The sequence below is a fragment of the Marmota marmota genome, unplaced genomic scaffold (genome assembly GCF_001458135.2).
Source record: "Marmota marmota marmota unplaced genomic scaffold, marMar, whole genome shotgun sequence".
NCBI lineage: Eukaryota > Metazoa > Chordata > Mammalia > Rodentia > Sciuridae > Marmota > Marmota marmota.
In genome coordinates this window covers 1,486,453-1,506,919 of record NW_026000001.1, presented here as the reverse complement: position 1 = coordinate 1,506,919, position 20,467 = coordinate 1,486,453, and the positions used below count along the sequence as shown (strand labels likewise).

Below are 20,467 nucleotides of genomic sequence, written 5' to 3'. Positions count from 1 at the left end.
ATAAGAGACAGGGACTGGGCACCCTTGATGGGTATCGCGCGTGTGCGCGTGCGTGCGCAGCTGGACCGCGTCCTACTGTCAATGGGTCATCCGCATTTCCCTGGCCAATCCCCGTCCATGCCCCTGTCTCCTTAACCCCGGTGGGGTCCTGAGGGCACCGACTGAGCCTGTCTGCTGCTGAAGTGGGAGGTCCTGGCCCCATCACTGCTGGGCAGAGAACTGAGCGTTCTGGAGATGAGCACCCAGCAGTTGCCTCTACATGGGCCAGCTGAGCCTAAATAAAGCCCCTTATAAAGACCTGGGCGAATGTGTGAAGGCCACCACACCTCGGACTGGACCCACCGACGCGGGGAGTCGGGCCCTAGGGCATTGGAGTTAAGGATGGAAGTATGACACTACGCAGGAAGTAAGGGGACGCAGGTCCACCTGACGTCAGAGCCTTCTTGGTGGAGGACAGTCCTCAGTGAATGCTACCACCACAGCGGGCAGTTTTGCAAAGGATGCACTTTTGGAGGCCAGGAGAAGAAGGGTTTCGAAACAGCCATCACCTCCACCCACACTGAAACTGTGGTGCAGGTCTTAGCTCAGTACTGCCCTTAGATCTGGGAGGCTGGGCCTGGGGTCTCTGGTCCTGGTTTTGTTGGGCAATGAGGCTGCAGCCCGGGCTTCCCAAGGCTAAACCTATGGTCTTGGTTTCCCTTTTTGTAAAAGGACTAGACAGTGTGATAGAGAAGGGCTAATGGCTATTTAGCTCTTACTCAAAAGCAGCCTCATGTTGGAGTGTCTGGGCTTGGAGCCTGATGGCTGTTTAACCTGTAGTCTTGAACACAGTTCCCCACCAGCCCTTACTTCTGCATTGCCCCTCCACTCTTCCAGGCCCCTTCTCACCCACCAACTCTCAAGTCAGGCTTCTCCCTGGGCAAGAACTTGTCTTCCCTCATCATTACCCTGAAGCCACCTTTGGGATATCTTTGGCCATGTGTCCCATTAGAATGTGCAAAACCAAATCCAGTCACATTTCCTCTCTTCCTTCCAGGCCAACTCTGCTGTGGTGTCCTGCCTCGGAATGGTGCTTCCCTGTGTTCCATCTCAGAGTCCCACCCCTCTCATCCCCAAGCCCAGCAAATTCCTGCTGGGCCGTGTTCTTCCATCTGGCCTTTCTCATCTCTTCCTCTGCCCCTACCATCAAGAGGACGTCTTGGACAGAAGCAGTGACCTGCGCCTGCCTCCTGCCCTTGGCTTCTGTTGGTGTCTTGACGCAGTGGCCAGCCATTTGTTTTAGAGCCAGCCCGGTCAGAGCCTTCAGGGATTCCCCTCCCTGCACATCTTCCCTGCAGTCACCAGGCAGCGGGGCTCCCTGTTGGGTTGAGCAGGCCTCTCAGGCCTACTTCCTTCCTTCGTGCACTGTCAACCGCGCACTGTCAACCGGAGCCACTTTTGAGTGCCTGGCCCCTCCCAGAAACATCCCACTCCCATCTGGAGGACCAGTTCAAAGGACATTTCCTCCAAGACTCCTCAGTACCCCACCCAGCCTGTGCTGCCCCAGCAGGCTTCCCTGCTCTGCAGTCATACTGTGCACGGCTTCAGCCTTTTCCAGCAGAACCCCACGTGGACCAGGCAACACACACCTGCCTCATCACCCCAGGGCCAAGAGGCAGGGACATGGGGAAGAGGAAGCCCACTCTGGGGAGATGAGAGGCCTGCCGCTGGGGTGCCCTTGGACCCAGGGACCCCTACTGGGACAGTGAGGCCAGAAGGGAGTCCAAAGCCAGAGAGGGTCAAGGACCCAGAGGCCACGGCATGGCCTAGAGGGTAGAGGTGCCCCAACTGTCCCAGAGGACCGGAAACTAGCACAGTGCCTGATGTACAGGGGCTCAGTAAGGCTGAGTTGGCTCCAGTCTGCCCAAGTGTAACCCCCAAAGTGGGCTTGCCTACTTACCCGGGAAGTGGGCAGAAGGCCCCCTACTCCCAGGAGGTGGGTGAGGGCACTACATGCTGGGCCAGATGGGAGAGGGAGTGGAGTATCCCAGTCTAGCCTGGAAGAAGGCCTAGTCCTGCCCAGAGGTTGCCACAGCAGTGGAGGGGACCTAGTGCCACCAAGACCCCCCCTTCAGGTCCTAGCCTGGTAGAGGTAGAAAAGTGGTCACCAGACACGAAGAGTCTGAAACAGCGAGGAGTCAGGCACCATTTTTTATAAAAACGCATAGTATCATTTTCCACTCTAAAATCACATTCAAAAATCGGCAAAGAAACGCCCCGGGAGTGAGTAGACAAGAGGGGAGGGCGCCGACCCAGCCCCGGGGAGAAGGCGCGACACCACACATGGCAGCGCGACTGGCACAGGGGGCATGCGGTGGGTGAGGTGGTGCCCGTGGGCAGTGGCACTGACAGGACGTGGGCTGTGGGGCTGGACAGCCAGGGCTGGGGGCACACTGACTGGCCTGGGCGGGGAGGGCTGGCCCCGACCACAGACCTTCGCTGTGCCACCCAGCCACCCTGCTGGCCAGCTGTGGTCCCAGGAAGGTGAGGTCTCACCCAGCTTGGGGTGGGGGGCACCTGGGGCCAGGCTTGGCAGGTGTGGCCCAGCCCACAGGTGCCTTTCCGTGGTCCTGAGCCCAGGGTTGGCAGGAAGAGGAGGGCTGCGGGGAGCATGCTGCCAATGCCGCCCTCCACGCGGAGCCCCACAGTATCCAGGGCAGGGGGATGGGGTCATCCAGTGACATGGGGGCTTTTCCTGAACAACGGCCCAAGAGACCCAGTCACCTCAGGAGGCCTTGGGGGCCAGGGAGACAAGGGGCCTCTCCTCACCAATGGCCAGAGGGCAGGACAGCACAGGGCCCTGGCCCTCTGTTGCAGGGGGGGCCTGTGGTGGGAAAGTTCAAGTAGTATCCCTGTGCTGTGCCCTCCCCTGGGGGGGGACGCTGGACCACCCAGCTGTGCCGTGGCAGAGCACGGCACACAGGGCCTGAGGTGGCGCAGCTCAGTGAGGCTTCATCCCTGGGGAGGGGTGGAAGGGCTGCCGGGGGCTGCTGCTCTCCCCACAGGAAGACACTGGGAGTGGGTGGCCCCAGGGGTCAGGCGGGGCTCTGGACAGTGGCTGGGTCGGTGGCAGCAGGAGCTGAGGCAAGCGGGCCCCTCCCTGGGGGCTGGGCCAGGCTGGGGCCACAGGAGATCACAATAATTACAAAATAAAACTTTTTCCGCTTTGCGGGAAAACAAATAATAAAAATTCGACAAAATAAATTAGAGGTTTATAAAAGGCGGGCGGGTGGCGGCGGGTCAGAGGCCGTTGGCGCTGCCGCGCTGCACCAGCGGCACCTTGCTCAGCTCCACCACGGGCGAGCGCGGCTTGTTCTTCATCTTGGGCACCCGCTGCACCAGCTGCTGGGCTTCACGGTAGGCGTCTCGCAGCTCCTTCTTCCATTGCACCAGCTCAGGGTCACTCTGCACACAGCGGCGGTCAGCCCCAGCCAGCAGCCCTGCCACCCACCCGCACCGGGCCCCTACTCACATCGCACTGCAGGACGAACTGTTTGCCACCGCGGATCTTGAGGAGGAGGCACTTGCGCTCCTTGATCTGTGTCTCCTCCACCGACTGGATCTCCTCCATGGTCAGCAAGCTCTGCTGCGGGGCGGCCAGGCGGTGAGGGGCAGGCCTGCAGCCACCCCTACACCTGGCACCCCAACCTCAGACCCGCTCCTTACCGGGGCCTCGCCCTCGCCCCGCCACTCCAGCCGGTTCGGGAACAGGTAGAAGTACCGCCGCTGCCACTGGGTCAGGAAGGGGTTGCCCATCTTGGACATGTAGCCATGCATGATGCAGTCCTTGCCCAGGGCGTAGTCTGACGCAAGAGACCAGAGAGGCAGGCTCAAGCCCAGATTCAGATCTCAGTGTGGCCACTTGCTGGCTGTGGCCTTGGGCGAGGTCCGCAACCCCAAGCCTGGTTCTCATTTCTACAGCAGCCGCGAGCCTCACCTTCCTCGTGGCCCAGCTGCTTGTTCTTGGCCTTCTTTCGGGCTTCCAGCCGGTCTGTCTCAGCATTGATGGTGTCAAAGACAGTTTCTGCCACCTCCTGTTGCCACCGCTCCGAGATGGTGAGGGGGAAATTGCGGTAGAGCTCCTGGTCGCTGTCCAGTAACTTCATCAAGTGCACAGGGCAGAGCCACACAGATGGACAGAAGGTGCCAGGACATCATTAGCCACAGGCCTGCCTAGGGCCTTGGCACAGGGATGGTCTGGTCTAGCCGCCACCCCCCCAGGGAGGTCTAGGGAGGAGAAAGTGTGGCCCACAGCTGACAGGGCCAGCCCAGGGCCTCACAGGGACACAGAAGGGGCAAGGAGCCCACAAGGCGAGGCTGGGCCTCAAGTGTGAGGCCAGGCAAGGCCCAGTACCTTGATTCCTTTTGTGTCCTCTTCATCAAAGGAGCCAATGTCAAAGGCGTCGGCTGCATTCACCTCCCCCCGCGGGGGGATCAGTGGGGGCGGGTACTGCAGCAGAACAGGGGATGGGCTGTCAGCATGGGAGGGGGCTGCAGGGACCCAGGCCAGCCCACACAGGCTGTTACCTTCTGTAGGAAGACCATCTGCCAATCCAGTGAGCGGAAGAAAGGACTCTCCTTCACTTCCTGAGCCCTGTGGCGACACAGAAGCCTGTCACCAGGGCTTGGCACCACCTAAGGCTAGGCCAAGCGGTCAGGCTGGACTCGGGCTTAACTCTTGATTCAGCCACTTTCTGGCTCTGTGACCCTGGACAACTTCCTTAACCCTGAGCCTGTTTCCTCATCTCTAAGATGGGAGAACAGCAGTTCCCACATCACAGGGTTGTTGAGTTTTATGTATTTTGGGGACCAGGGACTGAACCCAGGGGTGCTCTACCACTGAGTTACATCCCCAGCCCTTTTATTTATTTACTTATTTATTTATATTTTGAGACAGGGTCTTGCTAAGTTGCTGAGGCTAGCCTCAAAATTGTGAGGTTCTGGACAGGGGCTATGGCTCAGCGGTAGAGCGCTCACCTGGCACGTTCGAGGCGCTGGATTCAATCCTTAGCACCACGTAAAAATAAATAAATAAAATAAAGGTATTGTGTCCAGCTATAACTAAAAAAAATATTTAAAAAAAATGAGGTTCCTACCTTAGCCTTCTGAGTAGCTGCACACATGCTACTATGTCTAGCTTATTTTTTTTTTAATATATTTTAATACCTTTATTTCACTTATTTATTTTTATGTGGTGCTGAGGATCAAACCCAGGGTCTCGCATGTGTGAGGTGAGCGCTGTACCACTGAGCCACAGACCCAGCCCTAGCTTATTGTTTTAATATGGGTAATTTAGTAACACGCTGCCCAGCACTTAGTAAAAAGCTGCTTTTACCTCCTCATCACCTTGGGTACAAGGGCCCCTCTGGAAGCTGGGCCCTGGTTGGCTCCTGGTTGGCACCAGCAGCTCCAGCCCGGGCAGCCCTTCCACCCTGAGGATATTGGATAGTGATGGCTCTGAACCTACTTGTGAGCTCCTCAAAGGAGGCTGGGACCTTGGAGGGGGCTCCGTCCATCGTGGGACACAGTCCTCAACCTTAGGGGGCCAGTCAGAGGCCTGGGCAGACTGGTGAGCAGCCCATAACAGACCCAACACAGCTGCATGCCCGCGTAGCCAGGGCACTCACCCCCGGCCCAGGCAGCCCAGCCTCCGGTTGACATCCCTCTGCAGCAGACCCTCCAGCAGGGAGCGGAGTTCAGGGGAGAAGGAGTCGGGAAGTTCCACGGCCTTTAGGGAGAAGCAGGACACTGAGAGGCTGAGGAAGTGCCCTAAGCCCATCACAACTCTTGGTGGGGAGGGTTAGAGCTTCCTAACTGGCCCCCTGCAAGTGTGAGCTGTGACAATATGGAGAAGGTGAGACCCTCCAGACAAGAGATCTGCCTCCCAGCAGCAGTGAGGGAACCAGAGGCCTGAGTTCTCTACTGGTCAGTGGGAACCACCATCGTGAAACCTAGCACCCACCCAAGACCCCAGCAACCCTGCTGTCCCACACTGGGACCCCTCTGGCTCACCATTGTCAATGTCATACGGTCAATTTCGTGCTTGTCTTTGGTCTTGTGCTGCCGAAAAGGGCTGTGCCTAAGGGAGAGAGGTCAAAGACCAAAGTCAAAGGATAAGAACAGAGAAAATGACACGTGAATGACCCTCATCCAAAGTCAGAGGTGGTGCCACCCTAACACCCAGGCAGTGGTGGGCCCCACTCCCCTGCTTCCTGCCCGGACAGGGGAAGTCTCCAGGCCCGTCCCACTGCCCGCCCTGGGGCCCGCTCACCCCCGCAGCAGCTTGAAGAGCATGCAGCCCAGGGAGAACCAGTCAGCACTGCTGTCGTAGGCCACGCCCTTCTGCAGGACCTCGGGGGCCATATACCCGTGGGTGCCCCTGTGGGAGCAAGGAGGCCATGAGTGGGCGGGTGGGGTGCGGGGAGGCAGGGGCTGGCCGGGCACTCACACGCTGGCATGGGGCTTCTTCTTGGAGAAGTCGCAGGCCAGGCCCAGGTCTGAGATGCGCACGTGGCCATGTTCGTCCAGAAGGATGTTGGCCGGCTGTGGAGGAAGCCCAGTGAGCGGCTGCCCGCCTGTCTCCACTTGAGAGAATCTGGGTGCTGGAGACAAGGCCCAGGTGGGGTCTTCCCCTCCCTTCCCTAGTCCCAAGCTGACCAGGAAGTGGCCGCATGGGACGAGAGGTGGGGGTCTGAGGGGAGGAGATGGGCCAGGAACCAGGTGTGCTGGGGGCGGGCACCTCACCTTCAGGTCCCGGTAGACGACGAAGCGGTTGTGCATGTGCTCCAGGCCTAGGATGATCTCAGCCGCATAGAAGCGCATGTCGGCCTCAGAGAAAACCCCGTGCTGGGACAGGTGGTAGTGCAGATCCCCGCCTGAGGGAGGCAACCGTGGAGTGGCACTCAGCTGGCTGCCCCAGCAGGACCGGGGGCCCCTGGTGCCGGCCCTACACTCACCGTTCATGAGATCCAGGATGAAGCTGAGCTTGTCCGGCGTGTGGAACGCATACGACATGCAGACAATGAAGGGGCAGTCCTACGAGGGAGGGGCGGTCAGCAGAGGCTGCGTGTGGCTGCTGGCCCGCTGCTCCCGGGCCCACCGGGCGCCCATGCTCACCCCAGTGCTGACGAGAGAAAGCATGATGCGCTCGTTCAGGGCCAGGGTCTCCCCCTGCTTCATCTTGATGCGCTTCTTGTCCAGACACTTCATGGCGTACCTGGGCAGGGTTGAGAGGGAGGGACGGCTGTGGCCTTGGGGGACTTAGGGGAAAGCGTGTGACAAAATCAGAACTTCAGAGAGCACAGAAGGTGCTGGAAGGTCAGAAGCTCTGAGGAGCCTGTAGGAGGTGACAGCCAAAGCAAGACGGGGAGGAGGGGACAGCATGTGGCCGGCTGAGACTGCCCATGCAGGGGCACTGGTCCCCCTCACAGCTCTTCCCCAGGATGCCCAGGCTGCCCAGGTGTCCCTGCCCTCTCAGGCATTTGCCAAATGCCAACTGAGCAGGGTGCTCACATCTTGCCCGTGTCTGCTTTCCGGCACCCGTAGACCTCACCGAAGCCCCCGCGCCCGATGATGCGATGCACACTGAAGTCGTTCATGGTCAGCTGCAGGGTGGCAACAGCTGGGTCACTGCAGGCTGCCTGGGCTACATGCTCTCTTGCCCCCAGCTTCCCCCACTGGGATGCCAGCTCTGAGCCCCAGAGCCACCACTCTAGGGGCAGAGGGGCAACCCCCCTGGCTTCCCGCCCCGCCCGTGGCCCAGCTCTGGCCCTCTACGCCCACCAGCTCCACTCACGTGGATGTTCAGCTCCACGTTCTTCCACTGGCAGAATCGTGTGAACTTATCGCTGTAAAGAGAAGTGTCCAGGCTCAGGTAAGCCTCAGAGAGTGGGCAGGATGAGGCTGGCATGAGCCAGTCCACCCCACTGATGCTCCCTGGGGTCCGAGAAGCTCAGAGAGGAGGACACTCAGTCTAACCCAGACTTCCTGCCACCACATCCACCACTAGGCTCGTCGTATTGCTGCTTACATACCTCCAGTGACACAGAGCTCATTCCCTGTGAAGCCACCCACCCCCTGCTGAACAGCTGTGACCCTAACAATGCTGTTACTTATATCTACCTGCAATGTCTACAACACCCTGCCAACCGCCGAGCGGTCATGAAGGGCAGGGTGCGTTCTGTGTTCAGGACCCTGAGGCTCCTCAGGCCAGGCGGGCCTGGCAGGGTGCTGTGCAGACGGGGAGGCAAGGTGCACGGGGGTGGAGGTGGGGGGTGGGGGGTGAGGTATCAGGGACAGACTTTGAGGAGCCTGGTGCTGAGAGGGCAGGGGGAAGGAGATGACTGGGAGCCCGCCTGACCTCCAGGAGTCTCTGCAGTGGGACAGTGACAGGCCCAGCACCTGCCCCCTTGGGGCCTTCTGTTCCTTCCTCCCCCTTATCGGGCCCTGCACTCACCTCTCGATAAATTTCTGGAACACGTCTCCTCGGAGGTTGTGACAAATCTCCTCGATGTACGGCTGCAGAGGGAGCTGGAAGTGGGTGACTGGGCCCTAAGGCACTGGCTGCCCAGGCCCCGCCCCTAGTTGCCCAGGCTTCTGGACCTGGGGCTGTCCCAGAAGACCCTGGCGGGGTCGGATGGGGCCAGCAGAACATGAGCCCAGCACGCACCTGGAAGAGATCCGGAGGCACCTGCTTCTTCACCAGGTGGCCCTGGACATGCTCAGTGGCACTCTTCGAGAAGGGCTGGGGAGGACAGAGGTGGCCGTGAGTCCTCCCCAGGGCCTTTCCTTCCCTTTCGCTCCCCAACGGCTCAGGCAGCACAGGGCCGGCTGGGGAGACAGGAGCTGGGGGGCCACTCACGTGCGAGCAAGCCAGCAACTCCTTCATGATGTAGGCGTCGAAGATCTCCCGGCTCCGGGCCACGCGTTCCTCCTCCGTCTCCAGCTTCTCATATTTCTTGATCTGGAGGGCAGAGGGCACAGGGCACAGATGCCAGGTGGCGCACAAATGTGGAGCAGGGCCTAGCCGACCGCCTGCCCTGGGCCAGGCCCCACCTCACCTCCTCGTAGAACTCCACCAGGGGCTTGGCCTCCTCCAGGTGGTTCAGGCAGAAGTCTCGGAAGAGCAGGTACCCTGAAAGAGACCAAGCTGGGTCACCCTGAGCCACGTCTCCTCCCGGGTCTTCCTGTCACTGTGGAAGAAGTAGATTTGGGGCTCCCTGGGCAGAACCGGCCAAGGTAGCAGCAGAGGTCATCTCTCCCAGGCTGGGCCACGTGGCCGCTAAGGCTGCGGCCAACCTGAAGTTTCTTGGCTTCTAGGCTGGGCCCTGTGCTCTGTCCTTCCCAGAACCTGCCTCTTCAGGAGCTGGCGGGAAGTGGCAGCACATGGTACCGCAGAGGAGGGTGCCAGGAACACCAGGTACCCAAGCCTTGTGCCCCCTCTGAGAGGCTACACCACCCACCGGTGGGCCAGGCAGGTGCAGTGGGATTCTATCCAGGCCTCCAGGATAGTGGGATTCTATCTGGGCCAAGTCAGGCTGCAGCAGGTGGCTCTGAGGGAGGCCCCTTTCCCTTCCCCTGCCTGCTCCACACATGGCTGACTTTCATAGCAGCCCTGGTAGGGAGGGCATGTGCAGATGAGGAAACTGAGGCTCTGAGGCTCAGGGAGGTCTGTCAGACATATGGCATTTGGCAGAGGCATGAGCAGGGAACTCTGGGCTCCTCAACCCAGTGACTGGTTCCCAGGAAGGTGGGTTGGAGGGTGAGGCTTCAGGGCAGGAGCATGGAAGTGTAAGGTGAGCTTTAAGAAGGGCCCCCAGCAGGCCCTGGACGGGGCACCTTCACCCCTGCCTGGGAGTAAGGTTGAGGCCTGGCCCCAGAGCAGCTGTGGGAGGACGAGGCAGAGCTCAGGGCACTCCTGTTCCTTCCTTGGCCTCCAGCTGATAGGTGACAACACTTGAGCTGGTGGCTTCCCACACCTCTCTGGGGGCACCGCCCTGGTAATGTCAATGCCTCAATTGCCTGGACACCTCTGCCTGAGCTTGCAGCTGTCCTTTCTTAATGTAGTGCCTTTGAGTAACATGGACACCATCTCCATCCATCCCTGTCAGTCCTGGGCAGTGGGGCTCATGAGTCCCATTACCCAGATGAGGAGAGGTTCAGAGAGGTGAAGCAAGTTTCCCAAGGTTACTCAGCATAGGCCTGGGACCCAAACTCTGTGCTTCCTGGCACACACTGACTCTTCAAGACTGACCTCTACTGCCTGATCCTGCCAGGCCACTCCCAGATCCTGTTCACGGGAAGGCTGGGAAGGCCAAGAAGGCAAGGCCAAAGCTCAGCCCAGTGGGGCTACAGCTGCTCCCCTGAGGACTGTCCCAAGCCTGCCCTCTGGGCCAGTGGGGCAGACTCAAGAAACTTCCAAGACAAGAGGCACCAGGCACCAGGAAGAAGGATGGGGCCCCCAACACCCCCGCTCGCCACAGAGGCAGGTTGCTCAGAGGGCCCTTGGGGGCGGGGCAGGGCCAACCACAGCTGGGCAGGCGCCACAGGAAGGGCCCCGCCTCTTCCTGTCAGTTCTACCAACGGCCCAGAGCAGCTGTGGCTGGGCCAAGGGGAAGCTGCAACTCTCAAAAACAAAAACCCCAAAGGAGGAACTAGCCTGGCAGCCCTGGAAGACCACTGGGCACTGTCCCCTCCCCATCACGGGGCTCCCTGGGCTGACAGCCAGGGGCTGGCATGCACAAGGGTGGCAGCTCCATGGGGAGTAGCCCCTGCAGCCACCTTGCCCTGAGTGGATGGGTGGCCAACCCTCCAGGTAGAGGGGAGCACAGCCCAGTCAGTTGCGGGGGTGGCAGGAAATCAACATCAGGGTCCTCTCTGGGGGCCTGGGCAGCTGGACAGGGTGGGAAGCCCCCGAGCTGGCACAGCCACGGCTGTACTCACCCAGCTTCTGGGAGAAGATCTTCTCGAAGGTCACCTCTCCCCGGTCCTCCAGGTACTTCTGCATAACGCTGCGGATGCTGTGGGGCAGAGGGGGCGCAAAACAGGGGGCGCAGCTCAGCGGGGCTGCAGGCCCTTCCCTATCCTGCCCAGAGTCTGAGTAGAGCCACTGATGGTGGAAGGTGGCTGCCCCGATGGCCTACTCACTTATCCTGACCACAGGCCACAGGAGATGGACCCGTGCCTCCCCCGCTCGGAAGCCCACCACCTGCAGAAGCAGCACTGGCTTTGAGAATCTGGCCACACTGCAGCAGCCAGGGTTTGTCCACTGGCTGATGAACAGATACACAAAATGTGCCCGTCCATCACCCACACGATGGCCTATTACTCGGCTACGAAGGGAAGTGAAGCACTCTCACACCTGGCATGGCTGAACCCTGCGGATTAGGTCTCAGGAAAGACAACGGTCCTAAAAGGCCAGGTTGCATGACTCCATGCATGTGACTCTCTAGAACAGGGCAAGCGACAGGGCAGGCCTGCCAATGGGCACAGGGTCTCCTTTCGAGGTGATGGAGGCAGTCTGGTCTTATAGGGGTGGGGGCTGTACAATGCAGTGGACCACCGCACCATACAGTCTAAAGGACAAACTTTGTACTGTATGGATTGTGTCTCGACTTAATAAATAGTTCAGGGGGAAAAAAAAAAGAAAACACAAGCCTCAATAGCCCACAATAGTTGGTCAAATCGTGACACAGATGTGGGGCTTCCTGCTAAGGGCTGTAGGTAAGGGTCTAGCCACTGTGGGCGTGAAACCAACCCCCACCTTAACACTGAGCAAGGCCTGGGGAAGCCACACCAGGCTACTCTCCAAGCTCCAGATGCCACCTTGCTGTCCCCTCTCCTCTCTTCTAGGCCATTTGCAGCTCAGCTCTGCCAGCCTGTCCCAACATGGGTGACTGGTGAGGAACTGCCAGCCAAAGGACAGACAAGCAAGACCCACAGGGCAGGGGGAGGCATAGCAAAGGACAGAGGGAGGTCAGGTCCTTGGGTGCTGGGAAGACTCAGCCAGGGCACAGACCCTACGGGACCACCATGGGAGGAAGCCCAGACAGATGACAGACAGGAAGGAGGGGACTGGAGCTGCCAGGTGGCAGGAGGAGAGTTTGCTAGCCTGTTCCATGAATGGGGCTTCTAGGCCTTGGGCCCAGGGCTCTGCAAGAACGTGGCTTCAGCCCGGGTGCTGTGACGCATGCCTGTAATTCCAGCAATTCGGGAGGCTAAGGCAGGAAGATCTCAAGTTCAAGGCCAGCCTCAGCAACTTAGCAAGACCCTGTCTCAAAATAAAACATATAGGGCTGGGGACATAGCTCAGTTGGTGGAGTGCTTGCTTCATGCACAAGGCCCTGGGTTCAATCCCCAGCACCACATAAACAAATAGGTAAATAAATAGACTAAAACACACAAAGGGCTGGGGATGCGGCTCAGTGGTTCAGCACGCCTGCGTTCAATCCCTGGTACCAAAGAAACTTTAAAAAGAATGTGGGTCCAGTTATGGCAGTAGGACCCAAGGCCTGCTGCCTCCAGCCCTCCTTAGGAGGGAGGAGACACCCCTAATCACAAGCCCACAAAGATGTCATAAGTATAACCCTCACCTGCCCCCAATCTCACAGGCTAGAAGATCCATGACCTCTCAAAGCTGCCTCTGACAGGAAGTAGGGCCCTGATGACAAGGACAGGCCTGACAACCCTGTGTTTCTGTTTTGAGACTCTTTTGGAACAGACCCTGTCTAGCAAGGAAGGAAGAGCTGTCAACCCAGGGCCAGGTACCCCAGCACCCCCACACTGCCTCCTCGAAGGACATTCTCTGAAAACCAGCAGAGTGTCTGGAGCCAGCATGCACCCCACATCCACGAGGGCACACCCTCCCCTCCTGCAGGTCACACATCAGTTCGTATCACCATATGATACGAACCACCCATGTGGGACATGCTCCCCCCACCTTGTGGAACTCACGTGGACCCAGGAGACCAGGACAGAAGCCAAGTCTCACAGGGTCTCACATAGCGCAGGAGCTTGGCAAGTGTCAAACTGAGACTCAGCTCCCTGCTCTGGGGCTGCAGAGGACACCTAAGCTGGGAGACCCTGGGTGCAGTTGGAATGTGTCAAGGCCCGAGACCTGACAGCAGGACATGGGCATGGAGCCCAGGAACCTGTGAGGCCTGTGCCTGGATCTCACCTGGAAAGTGATCCAGGAAGGCAGGACCCTTCCCAACCCCTGGCTCAGCTCAAGGCCTCTGCTTCTGCACCTGGTTCTTGTATTCTGGGACATTTTGGACCACAGGGAAGAAGATGAGGAAAAGCAATAAAGAAGGAAAAAAAAAATCACAAAATGTCAGTCTCCCATGGCAGTGGAGGGTCAGGTGAGATGTACAGACAGGTAGGTGCAGACGACAGGCCAAGCAATTCCAGCTGCCAGGGGGACCCCACCAGGAGCTGGGCATGGCCCTGGGATGGGGAAATGGGGACTCCCTGGGAAGCCCTGAAGAAGCCCCAGAATGTCTTCCTGGGAACCAGCACAACTAATGCCAGCTTGGCCCAGGGAATGCCCACCCAGGAGCCAGGAAGTAGCCACCACCATTTCCTGCCATGTGGCTCAGAGAGGCCACAGTAGACACACAAAGGCCCCCCATGGGGAACGTGTGGGTAAGAGCCCTGCCTGCAACAGCCAGGGGGGCCTGCCAGGCAGGGCCTTCTCTCTCCCAGGGGCTCTGCTGTCGCCCAGGCCCAGAGCACCGCAAGAGCAGGACCCCAGGCTCAAAAGTGGCCCCCCTCAGAAGCCACGCCTGAGCATGGCTACAGCATTCCTCCCAGCCCACAGCACTTCATTTTCTTCCTTAAAAAGAAAAAAGTCTTTTTAAAATAAAATAAACAACCCCCCCAAACCAAACACAAGGTCAGGCCTGAGCAGAGTCCTTGAAGGCTGGGCCCCCAAAGTGGCAATTTTAGGGTTTCCTGTTCATCCCTAGGGGGTTGGTGGCCAAGGAAACAGGCAGGCTAGAAACACGCGTCACGGGGGTAAGCCCCTGCTAGTGTGGCAAGTACGGCTGCATGGAGGGCAGGGTGGCCTCCTGAATTGGTCACCTTCCTCCCAGCACCTGCGGCCTAACGCTTGCAGGGTGAGAGGCAATGTGCCCAGAGAGGAATCCCTGTCTTTAACCAACCCCATATTCAGGGGTGCGTGGCCCCCAAGATCCACTCCAGACCACCAAGAGAACAAAAGGTGCCGGGCGCGGTAGCGCACACCTATGATCCCAGCAGCTCGGGAGGCGGAGGCAGGAGGATCACAAGCTCAAAGCCAGCCTCAGAAACTTAGTGAGGCCCTAAGCAACTTAGTGAGACCTGGTCTCAAAAAAAAAAAAATAAAAAGGGCTTGGGCTGGGGATGTGGCTTGGTGGTTAAGCACCCCTAGGTTCAATTCCCAGTACCAAAAAAAGGGAGAGAGAGAGAGAGAGAGAGAGAGAGAGAGAGAGAGAGAGAGAACGAACAAAATGTCTGTACACTCTCAGACCAGAGGGCCCTAAGCTTTCTGTTCCCTTTGGGGCAGGGTATCAGGGGTCCCTGTGCTCTGGGAACCGGGTGGTGCCAAGGCCTAGGTTCCAAATGGTTCACCCCACCTCCTTCCTGGGAGGCCTACGACTAGTTTCCTCATTTGCAAAATGAGGCTGTGAGGGCAACGCTGCATGACCCTCAAGCTGCCAGGAGGACACAGCAGAGGGGACACTCCTGAGGTGCCTGGCCCTCTGCTCTGGTGTCAGCTCATGTCCCACCTCCTGGCCATGGGAGAGAGCTACCCAGGCCCCACTCCCTGGCACCACAGCTCACTACCAGGCTGCTGCTCCTTGTATTAAGACACTCGCTGGTCTTCTTGTTCAGGTCTAAATTCCACATTTGCCATGTGCTCAGAGGAAGGGACCAGTGGCCAGGCAAGCTCCTAGTGCTGGCTCTGGCCAGGCTGGGCCCAAGGGTAGGACCTGATGTGAAAACAGGGGCTGCCACTCCTCTCAACCTCAGAGCTCCGAGCGCTCCCCTCGATGCAGCTAAGGGCCCAGTGGGCAAGTCTGATGCCTCCCTCTCAAAGAATCTAGGGCACCTTGGCATAAAGGTGCCCAGGAGGCAGTCCAGCCATGGCGGAGAGCTGCTCACTCCCCAATCCTGGCACCCCCTGAAGTTAAGGTGCTCACATGGCTCTGAGGGGCAGACCTGGCCTGACACTGGGACAACTTCCAGTACATTCTGACACCACATGGTTCAGAAGAGCAGGTTCCATGCTTTGTGGTGCAGTGGCTTAGCATGTTGGTCTGAGCCCTTATAGGTGGCTCCTACTCAGGGTCAGTGACAGATATGTGGACTGAAAGCACCTGCAGGACTCAAAGGCAAACATGCCCATTTTTTTGAAGAGGCCACAGGGCCACTGACCTAGGAGCCCACAATGAGTGTGGCAAAGAAAATATCCAAGCCCTCCCAGGGAAACACCTCTCAGGCCTTCCCACAATCTCCACAGAACTGCTGGGTGCAGGGTCTCAGGGGACCCTTCCCTGTGCCCACCTTCTGCCCTGCCAGGGTGTGTAGGGAGCAGCAATGTCCCTCCTGAGAGCACATCAGGCTGGAAGAGAGCCTTGGCAGGCAGGGGCTGTGGTCTGGTGTTCTTCGTGTGATAGTGATGCTGACATTGGGACCTGCCACGATAGGGCAAGCTGGCAAGGAGGCCCTAGGCTGGCAAGTTTGGGGCAGCCATGCTGGGAACTGCCACACTCTGGAGATGTCAGTTAACGAGTCTGTGGCTACACTTGAGGTGCTCCCCTGTGGCATTTCCAGGAAACCTGGCACTGAGGTGGCAGCAGTAGGAGGAAGTCCCCTGGGACTTCTTATTAATATGTCTCAATGACTCTCCCTGGGGCTGACAATGTCCTCAGAGTTCAAGAATGGGGCCACTACGAAATGGGAAAGACCGACCCTGATTGCCAAGTCTTAACTAGTCCATGGCCAAGGAAAGAAAATGACAGCTGGCCCTGCACATACGAGTCTGCCCTGAATGTCTACAGAAGGCCAGACTCCCAGGCTCCCTTGCAGGGATGCACAGAAAGAGCACTTTGGTGGCCTCATCCAATGTCACCAATAAGACACAAGCAGCAGCACCCTACACCTTACTGCTACGGGGAGACCAAAATCTGCCACCCTGTTAGTATGAGCCAAGAACAAACTTCCAGAGCTTCTTGCCCTGCATTGGGGGGTTGGGGGGGCAGCTGTCTCTACCACAAACCCAGGACAGCTTCCAGAACCGGAGAACTGCCCCCGCCCACATTACTGCCAGAACACCCACTTCTGCGGTATCGCCACTGCCCTTTGCTGTGAGCAGCAATGCAGAGACGAGATGCTGTTCCAGAAAAAAAGCTGCAGCCAAACCCCTCAGTTTCAGGATTTCATTTGAAACAGACTAGAAATAACTTGGATGTAACTCCAACCAGAGGAGAAAATGGACCTTAGGAGCCAGGGGGGAGTGGGGAGGGGCCCAGGAAGCAAGGGCAGGTATGACGGGGGCTGTGTACTCCTCAAAGACAGTCACGTGCTCCTGGCTCCTGATGTTTATTCCATAATAACCTGGAAGCAACAGCCACGTGGGGACAGAAGAACCCACCAGGCCCAGGGCCTCAGGGCTCAGCCCTCTGCACAGGAACCTGCGCACAGGGAGGAAACGCAGCTGCGGAGGGGAGCCCGGAGCAGGCCTGCACCTGCCCTCCCAGGAATTTACTGCTAGGGATTGACGGTGCAGTGACAGGACACACCATTCCCAGGCTGACGAAGCCCAGATCCCATGCACAGATCCTGACCTGTAATGCTTACGATCCCTTCAAATGCATTTACCGAGGGAACAAGCAGGTAAGCCAGCAACTTAGTGGCAAATCTGTGCAACCCCCTGCTCTGGAAAGGAGGACAGATGGGAAAAGACTTCCCAGAGACCCATTCCTGGGAAACAGCAGCAGCTTCAAAGGCCCTGAGGGAGTGACTGCCGAAAAGATGATCTTGTTTTCAGGGGCAGGAGGGGGAAGAGCGCAGCTACTGGAGTGGAAAGTTCTAGGTAAAAGAGAAAGGCTGGCGGTGGCAGGGTTTCTGCTGGTGATGGAGAAGTGGAGGGAGGAAGGAGGGCGAAAGCCCTTCCTGCACCCCTTCCCCCACTGAGGGAGGCAGGAAGTCCTGGCTGCCAAGGGTTAACAGGAACAGGAGCGAGGAGGCAGCAGAAGCAGTGGAGGAAGAGTGGCAGGGTCTGGGGACACAGGGAAGCCAGCAAGGGGTGGAGGGAGGAAGCTGAGGTGGGGGAGGGACCAGGAAATAGCCAAGGCAACGAGGCTGCAAGAGGCACAGGCTCCCACGTGCTGCTGCTGGGACTGCCCCTGTCACCAGGGAGGACAGGGGTACCTCCTGGGACCGCCCAGGCAGGGCTCCTCAGCCAGGAGCCCAGAGATTAATTACATGAGGCCTCAGTGGTCATATTAAGCAAATGACGATAATTACAAGACTGCTGTGGCTGCGGCGGCTGCTGCTGCGGAGAGACAGCAGCTCCTTTGGGGTGAAGTCAGACCACAGACCTGAAAGCTGGAGGGGGCGGGGAGGTCATCAGCGAAGGACAGCCCTCTCATTTTACTGAGGCAGAAACTGAGGCAGGCCTGGCCAGGACGAGGGACCTGCCGGGACCACATGAGCTGGTGCTGCAGCAGGATGAGGAGCCAGGTCTCCTGCCTTCCAGCTACACAACAAGGTCAGGAAGCGGGTCTGCTTCCTCAGATTCTGTGGGTGACAGAAGGGGAGGTCCCTGTGCCAAGTCAAAGTGGCACCATGCCCAACTGCTCCAGTTCCCCAGCCCTGGGAAATCAGGGCTGTGATGCCAACCCCAGCTCCCAACCAACCCACGAGACCAGGCACCAGCCATAGAAGTTGCCAAGCTAGGACCACCCCCAAGGTGGGAACGACTACCGAAGTCACCCTGGCACGGGAACACGTGTGGCCTCTCCCTGACTCTGACCCCGTGGATGTTGGGAAGACAGGACCCTGCGTCCGATGGGACCCTTGGCATGGAGCTGCCATTTCTACACACTAGTTTTGCCACAGCAGCCTGGTTCTCCATTTTAGCCAATGGGAAGGAGGCAGGGCCTCGTGAACGGTGACAGCTGCCAGCACCAGCGGCTGTACTGCTGCTTCCAGATCATCACCCCAGACCCACAGCTCCCCAGACAAGGGGTGCCATCAGCCCATCCCATGAACTGTGGACAAGAGCAAAAGTGAACAGAGGTGGGTGGCAGGGGAAAGCCAATCCCAGGTCTCCTTTGTGACCAGCACAAGTCTCTGCCTCGCTCTGGGCCACAAGGGCTTTTACTATTTAATGGGGAGAAAACCATCCACGGGGCTGCTTCCCACAGCTGCAGAAAGGATAAAACGCAGGGAGAAGCACTTTGGAAACACACAGAAGTACCGGGCAGATGTAAGACAGTCACAATCGCCACAAGGGCAGGAGGTATGTGACCAAAGAGGGTGCAACGCCATTGCCAAGAGTGGCCTGCTTTCCAGTGCAGAAGGCTTGGCCACTGCATGGCAGCGCTCGGCCCTTGCCTGGCCTTAGCACTAAGCATGTTCAGGATATAGCTGGAGATTCCAGGCTATTTGCTCAATGTCATGTAGCCAATGGTGACCAATATGAGATCCTGGATTCCTGCCTCTCCCTGAAAGCTCACAGCCTGCCTCATTTCTTCTGCTCAGCACTAAGAGACATCACTCGGTCTTGATATTTCTTGAGTAATTACTACAAGCAAGGCTTGGCCTTACAACTTTACAGGTTGCTTTCTGGATCAACTGACATAGCAGATGTCAAAATAAATAATGAATTATTATAATTTCCATTCTTACTTCTATCATATCATCACTACGTTGGACAGAAAGCGCATATGGAAAGAGGAAGGGCTTGTTTCTCAGGGTTCTAGCACACCTGCAGAGCCAACCCAAGGCGGGGCAGTCAGGAGTGGTGCATTCTGGGGAGAGGTTACACAAATGCAGAGAGTTCCAGAAAAGGCCTCGCCTCACACTTTGCAGAACCCCGACCTGCAGGAGGGTCTGGAAGCTGTGGCCTCCAAGGAGAGCCATTCAGTGCCCTGGAGGTTAAGTGCGTTTCCTCCCTCCTGGCTTTGACATTTCTGAACTCATTTTTGTCCTAACTGTCGCTGCTCCCTCGATGGCCCCAGCTGACAGGCTGGTTCCTGTTTTGAGAAATCTGATTGCGAACGTCTTAGAAAAAAAAAAAGAAAGGGCCCCAACGGCCTTTTCAAAACGCAGACTAATTTTCCTCTCCCAGGCCTGGTATTCAGTCAATCTGAAACCCAAAGACAGGCATGGAAGAAGGGGAGGGGGAGAGACCCAAGCAGGGTACCCCCTGCAGCTGCCAGCCCTGCCTCAAAGGCTGAGGACACAGAGTCACTGCTCTTATTTCACACATACACATTTCACAGATGTGAAAACAGACCCAGAAGTGGGAAGGGTCTTGTTTGAAGTTCCATGATAAGACCACAGCCGCTGGAACAGAACCAAATCCCCAGCAGGCAACTCTCAGGCATGAGCAAGGAACTGCTGGGACTGTCCTCCACCCCTCACAGGGGATGGTGGGGGGTGGGCACATCTGCTCTCACAGAGGCAGGGCATCCAGGCCCCAGCTCAGACCGAGTAGTGGACAAAGTGTAGAGCTAGAAGCTGGAAGCCCTGGTGTAGCCGTGGCTACCTTGGATTACCTGGGTGAAGCCAGGCAGATCACTTATTTCTGGGGCTTCAGTTTCCCCACCTGTTCCATAGCACAACACCACACCTGTCCAGCCCACCTCCTGGGCTGCTGTGTGGCTCAAACAATGGGAGAACACTCTATCCACTATAAAATGCGGGACAAGCCCAGGCTACGGCTCACATCCTGTAGGCTTCTGCGACGACATCCTAGACAGTTTAAAGTTTGATACCAGGTGCGATGAATCGGTTGTCCTATAGAGGTGGCAGCCACGGGCCAGTTGCCGCAGGTGTGCTGGGACATCACCTGGTCAGTGGTACCCATAGGGCACCATGTGCAGGGGAGAGGGTGAAGCGGGAGCTCCCCACCTGAGCGCAGCCCCCCTGGGATGAGGCACCCGCACACCATGGTACCCACCACCTCGGCGCCCTGAAAGCACTCCCAAGCCCAGCCCAGGCGGGGACCCCAGCAGACTCGCTCCCCCGGCCGCAAATCTCCCACAAGCGTGGACCGGAGGGCAGCGGATGGGGCAGTGGAAACCTCGAGGGGCGCGGGTCAGCGGTGCGGTCGGAGAGAGGGGTGAGCGGAGGCAGGCCGGGGAAGGGTGGACGGCAGCGCCGGGGCCTGGGGGAGGCCGGGGCATTGCTGACAGCGAGCAGGCGGAGGCGAGAGGCA

The 20,467-nt window shown here is 58.3% G+C and overlaps 1 protein-coding gene across 5 annotated transcripts in view; it reads right to left on the bottom strand.

Moving 5' to 3' along the window:
• Positions 1-2,177: 2,177 nt before the first annotated feature.
• Grk2 (G protein-coupled receptor kinase 2) overlaps positions 2,178-20,467 on the bottom strand; it is a 31,509-nt gene continuing 13,219 nt past the window's right edge. For 2 of the 5 annotated variants that reach the window (XM_048807722.1, XM_015503205.2), the window contains 20 exons: positions 10,981-11,057; positions 9,099-9,172; positions 8,900-9,001; positions 8,708-8,782; positions 8,495-8,556; positions 7,835-7,886; positions 7,552-7,643; positions 7,156-7,255; positions 6,996-7,074; positions 6,784-6,914; positions 6,488-6,582; positions 6,311-6,418; positions 6,052-6,118; positions 5,667-5,767; positions 4,567-4,633; positions 4,394-4,489; positions 3,977-4,139; positions 3,706-3,842; positions 3,512-3,625; positions 2,178-3,444 (listed from right to left, as the gene is read on the bottom strand). In XM_048807722.1, the coding sequence (XP_048663679.1) occupies positions 3,280-3,444; positions 3,512-3,625; positions 3,706-3,842; positions 3,977-4,139; positions 4,394-4,489; positions 4,567-4,633; positions 5,667-5,767; positions 6,052-6,118; positions 6,311-6,418; positions 6,488-6,582; positions 6,784-6,914; positions 6,996-7,074; positions 7,156-7,255; positions 7,552-7,643; positions 7,835-7,886; positions 8,495-8,556; positions 8,708-8,782; positions 8,900-9,001; positions 9,099-9,172; positions 10,981-11,044 (1,944 nt within the window). In that variant the 5' untranslated portion in view covers positions 11,045-11,057 and the 3' untranslated portion in view covers positions 2,178-3,279. Of the gene's footprint in view, positions 3,445-3,511; positions 3,626-3,705; positions 3,843-3,976; positions 4,140-4,393; positions 4,490-4,566; positions 4,634-5,666; positions 5,768-6,051; positions 6,119-6,310; positions 6,419-6,487; positions 6,583-6,783; positions 6,915-6,995; positions 7,075-7,155; positions 7,256-7,551; positions 7,644-7,834; positions 7,887-8,494; positions 8,557-8,707; positions 8,783-8,899; positions 9,002-9,098; positions 9,173-10,980; positions 11,058-11,800; positions 11,822-13,213; positions 13,235-20,467 lie in introns of those variants that run through there. The other 3 variants (XM_048807724.1, XM_048807723.1, XM_015503206.2) reach the window with 3 other exon arrangements.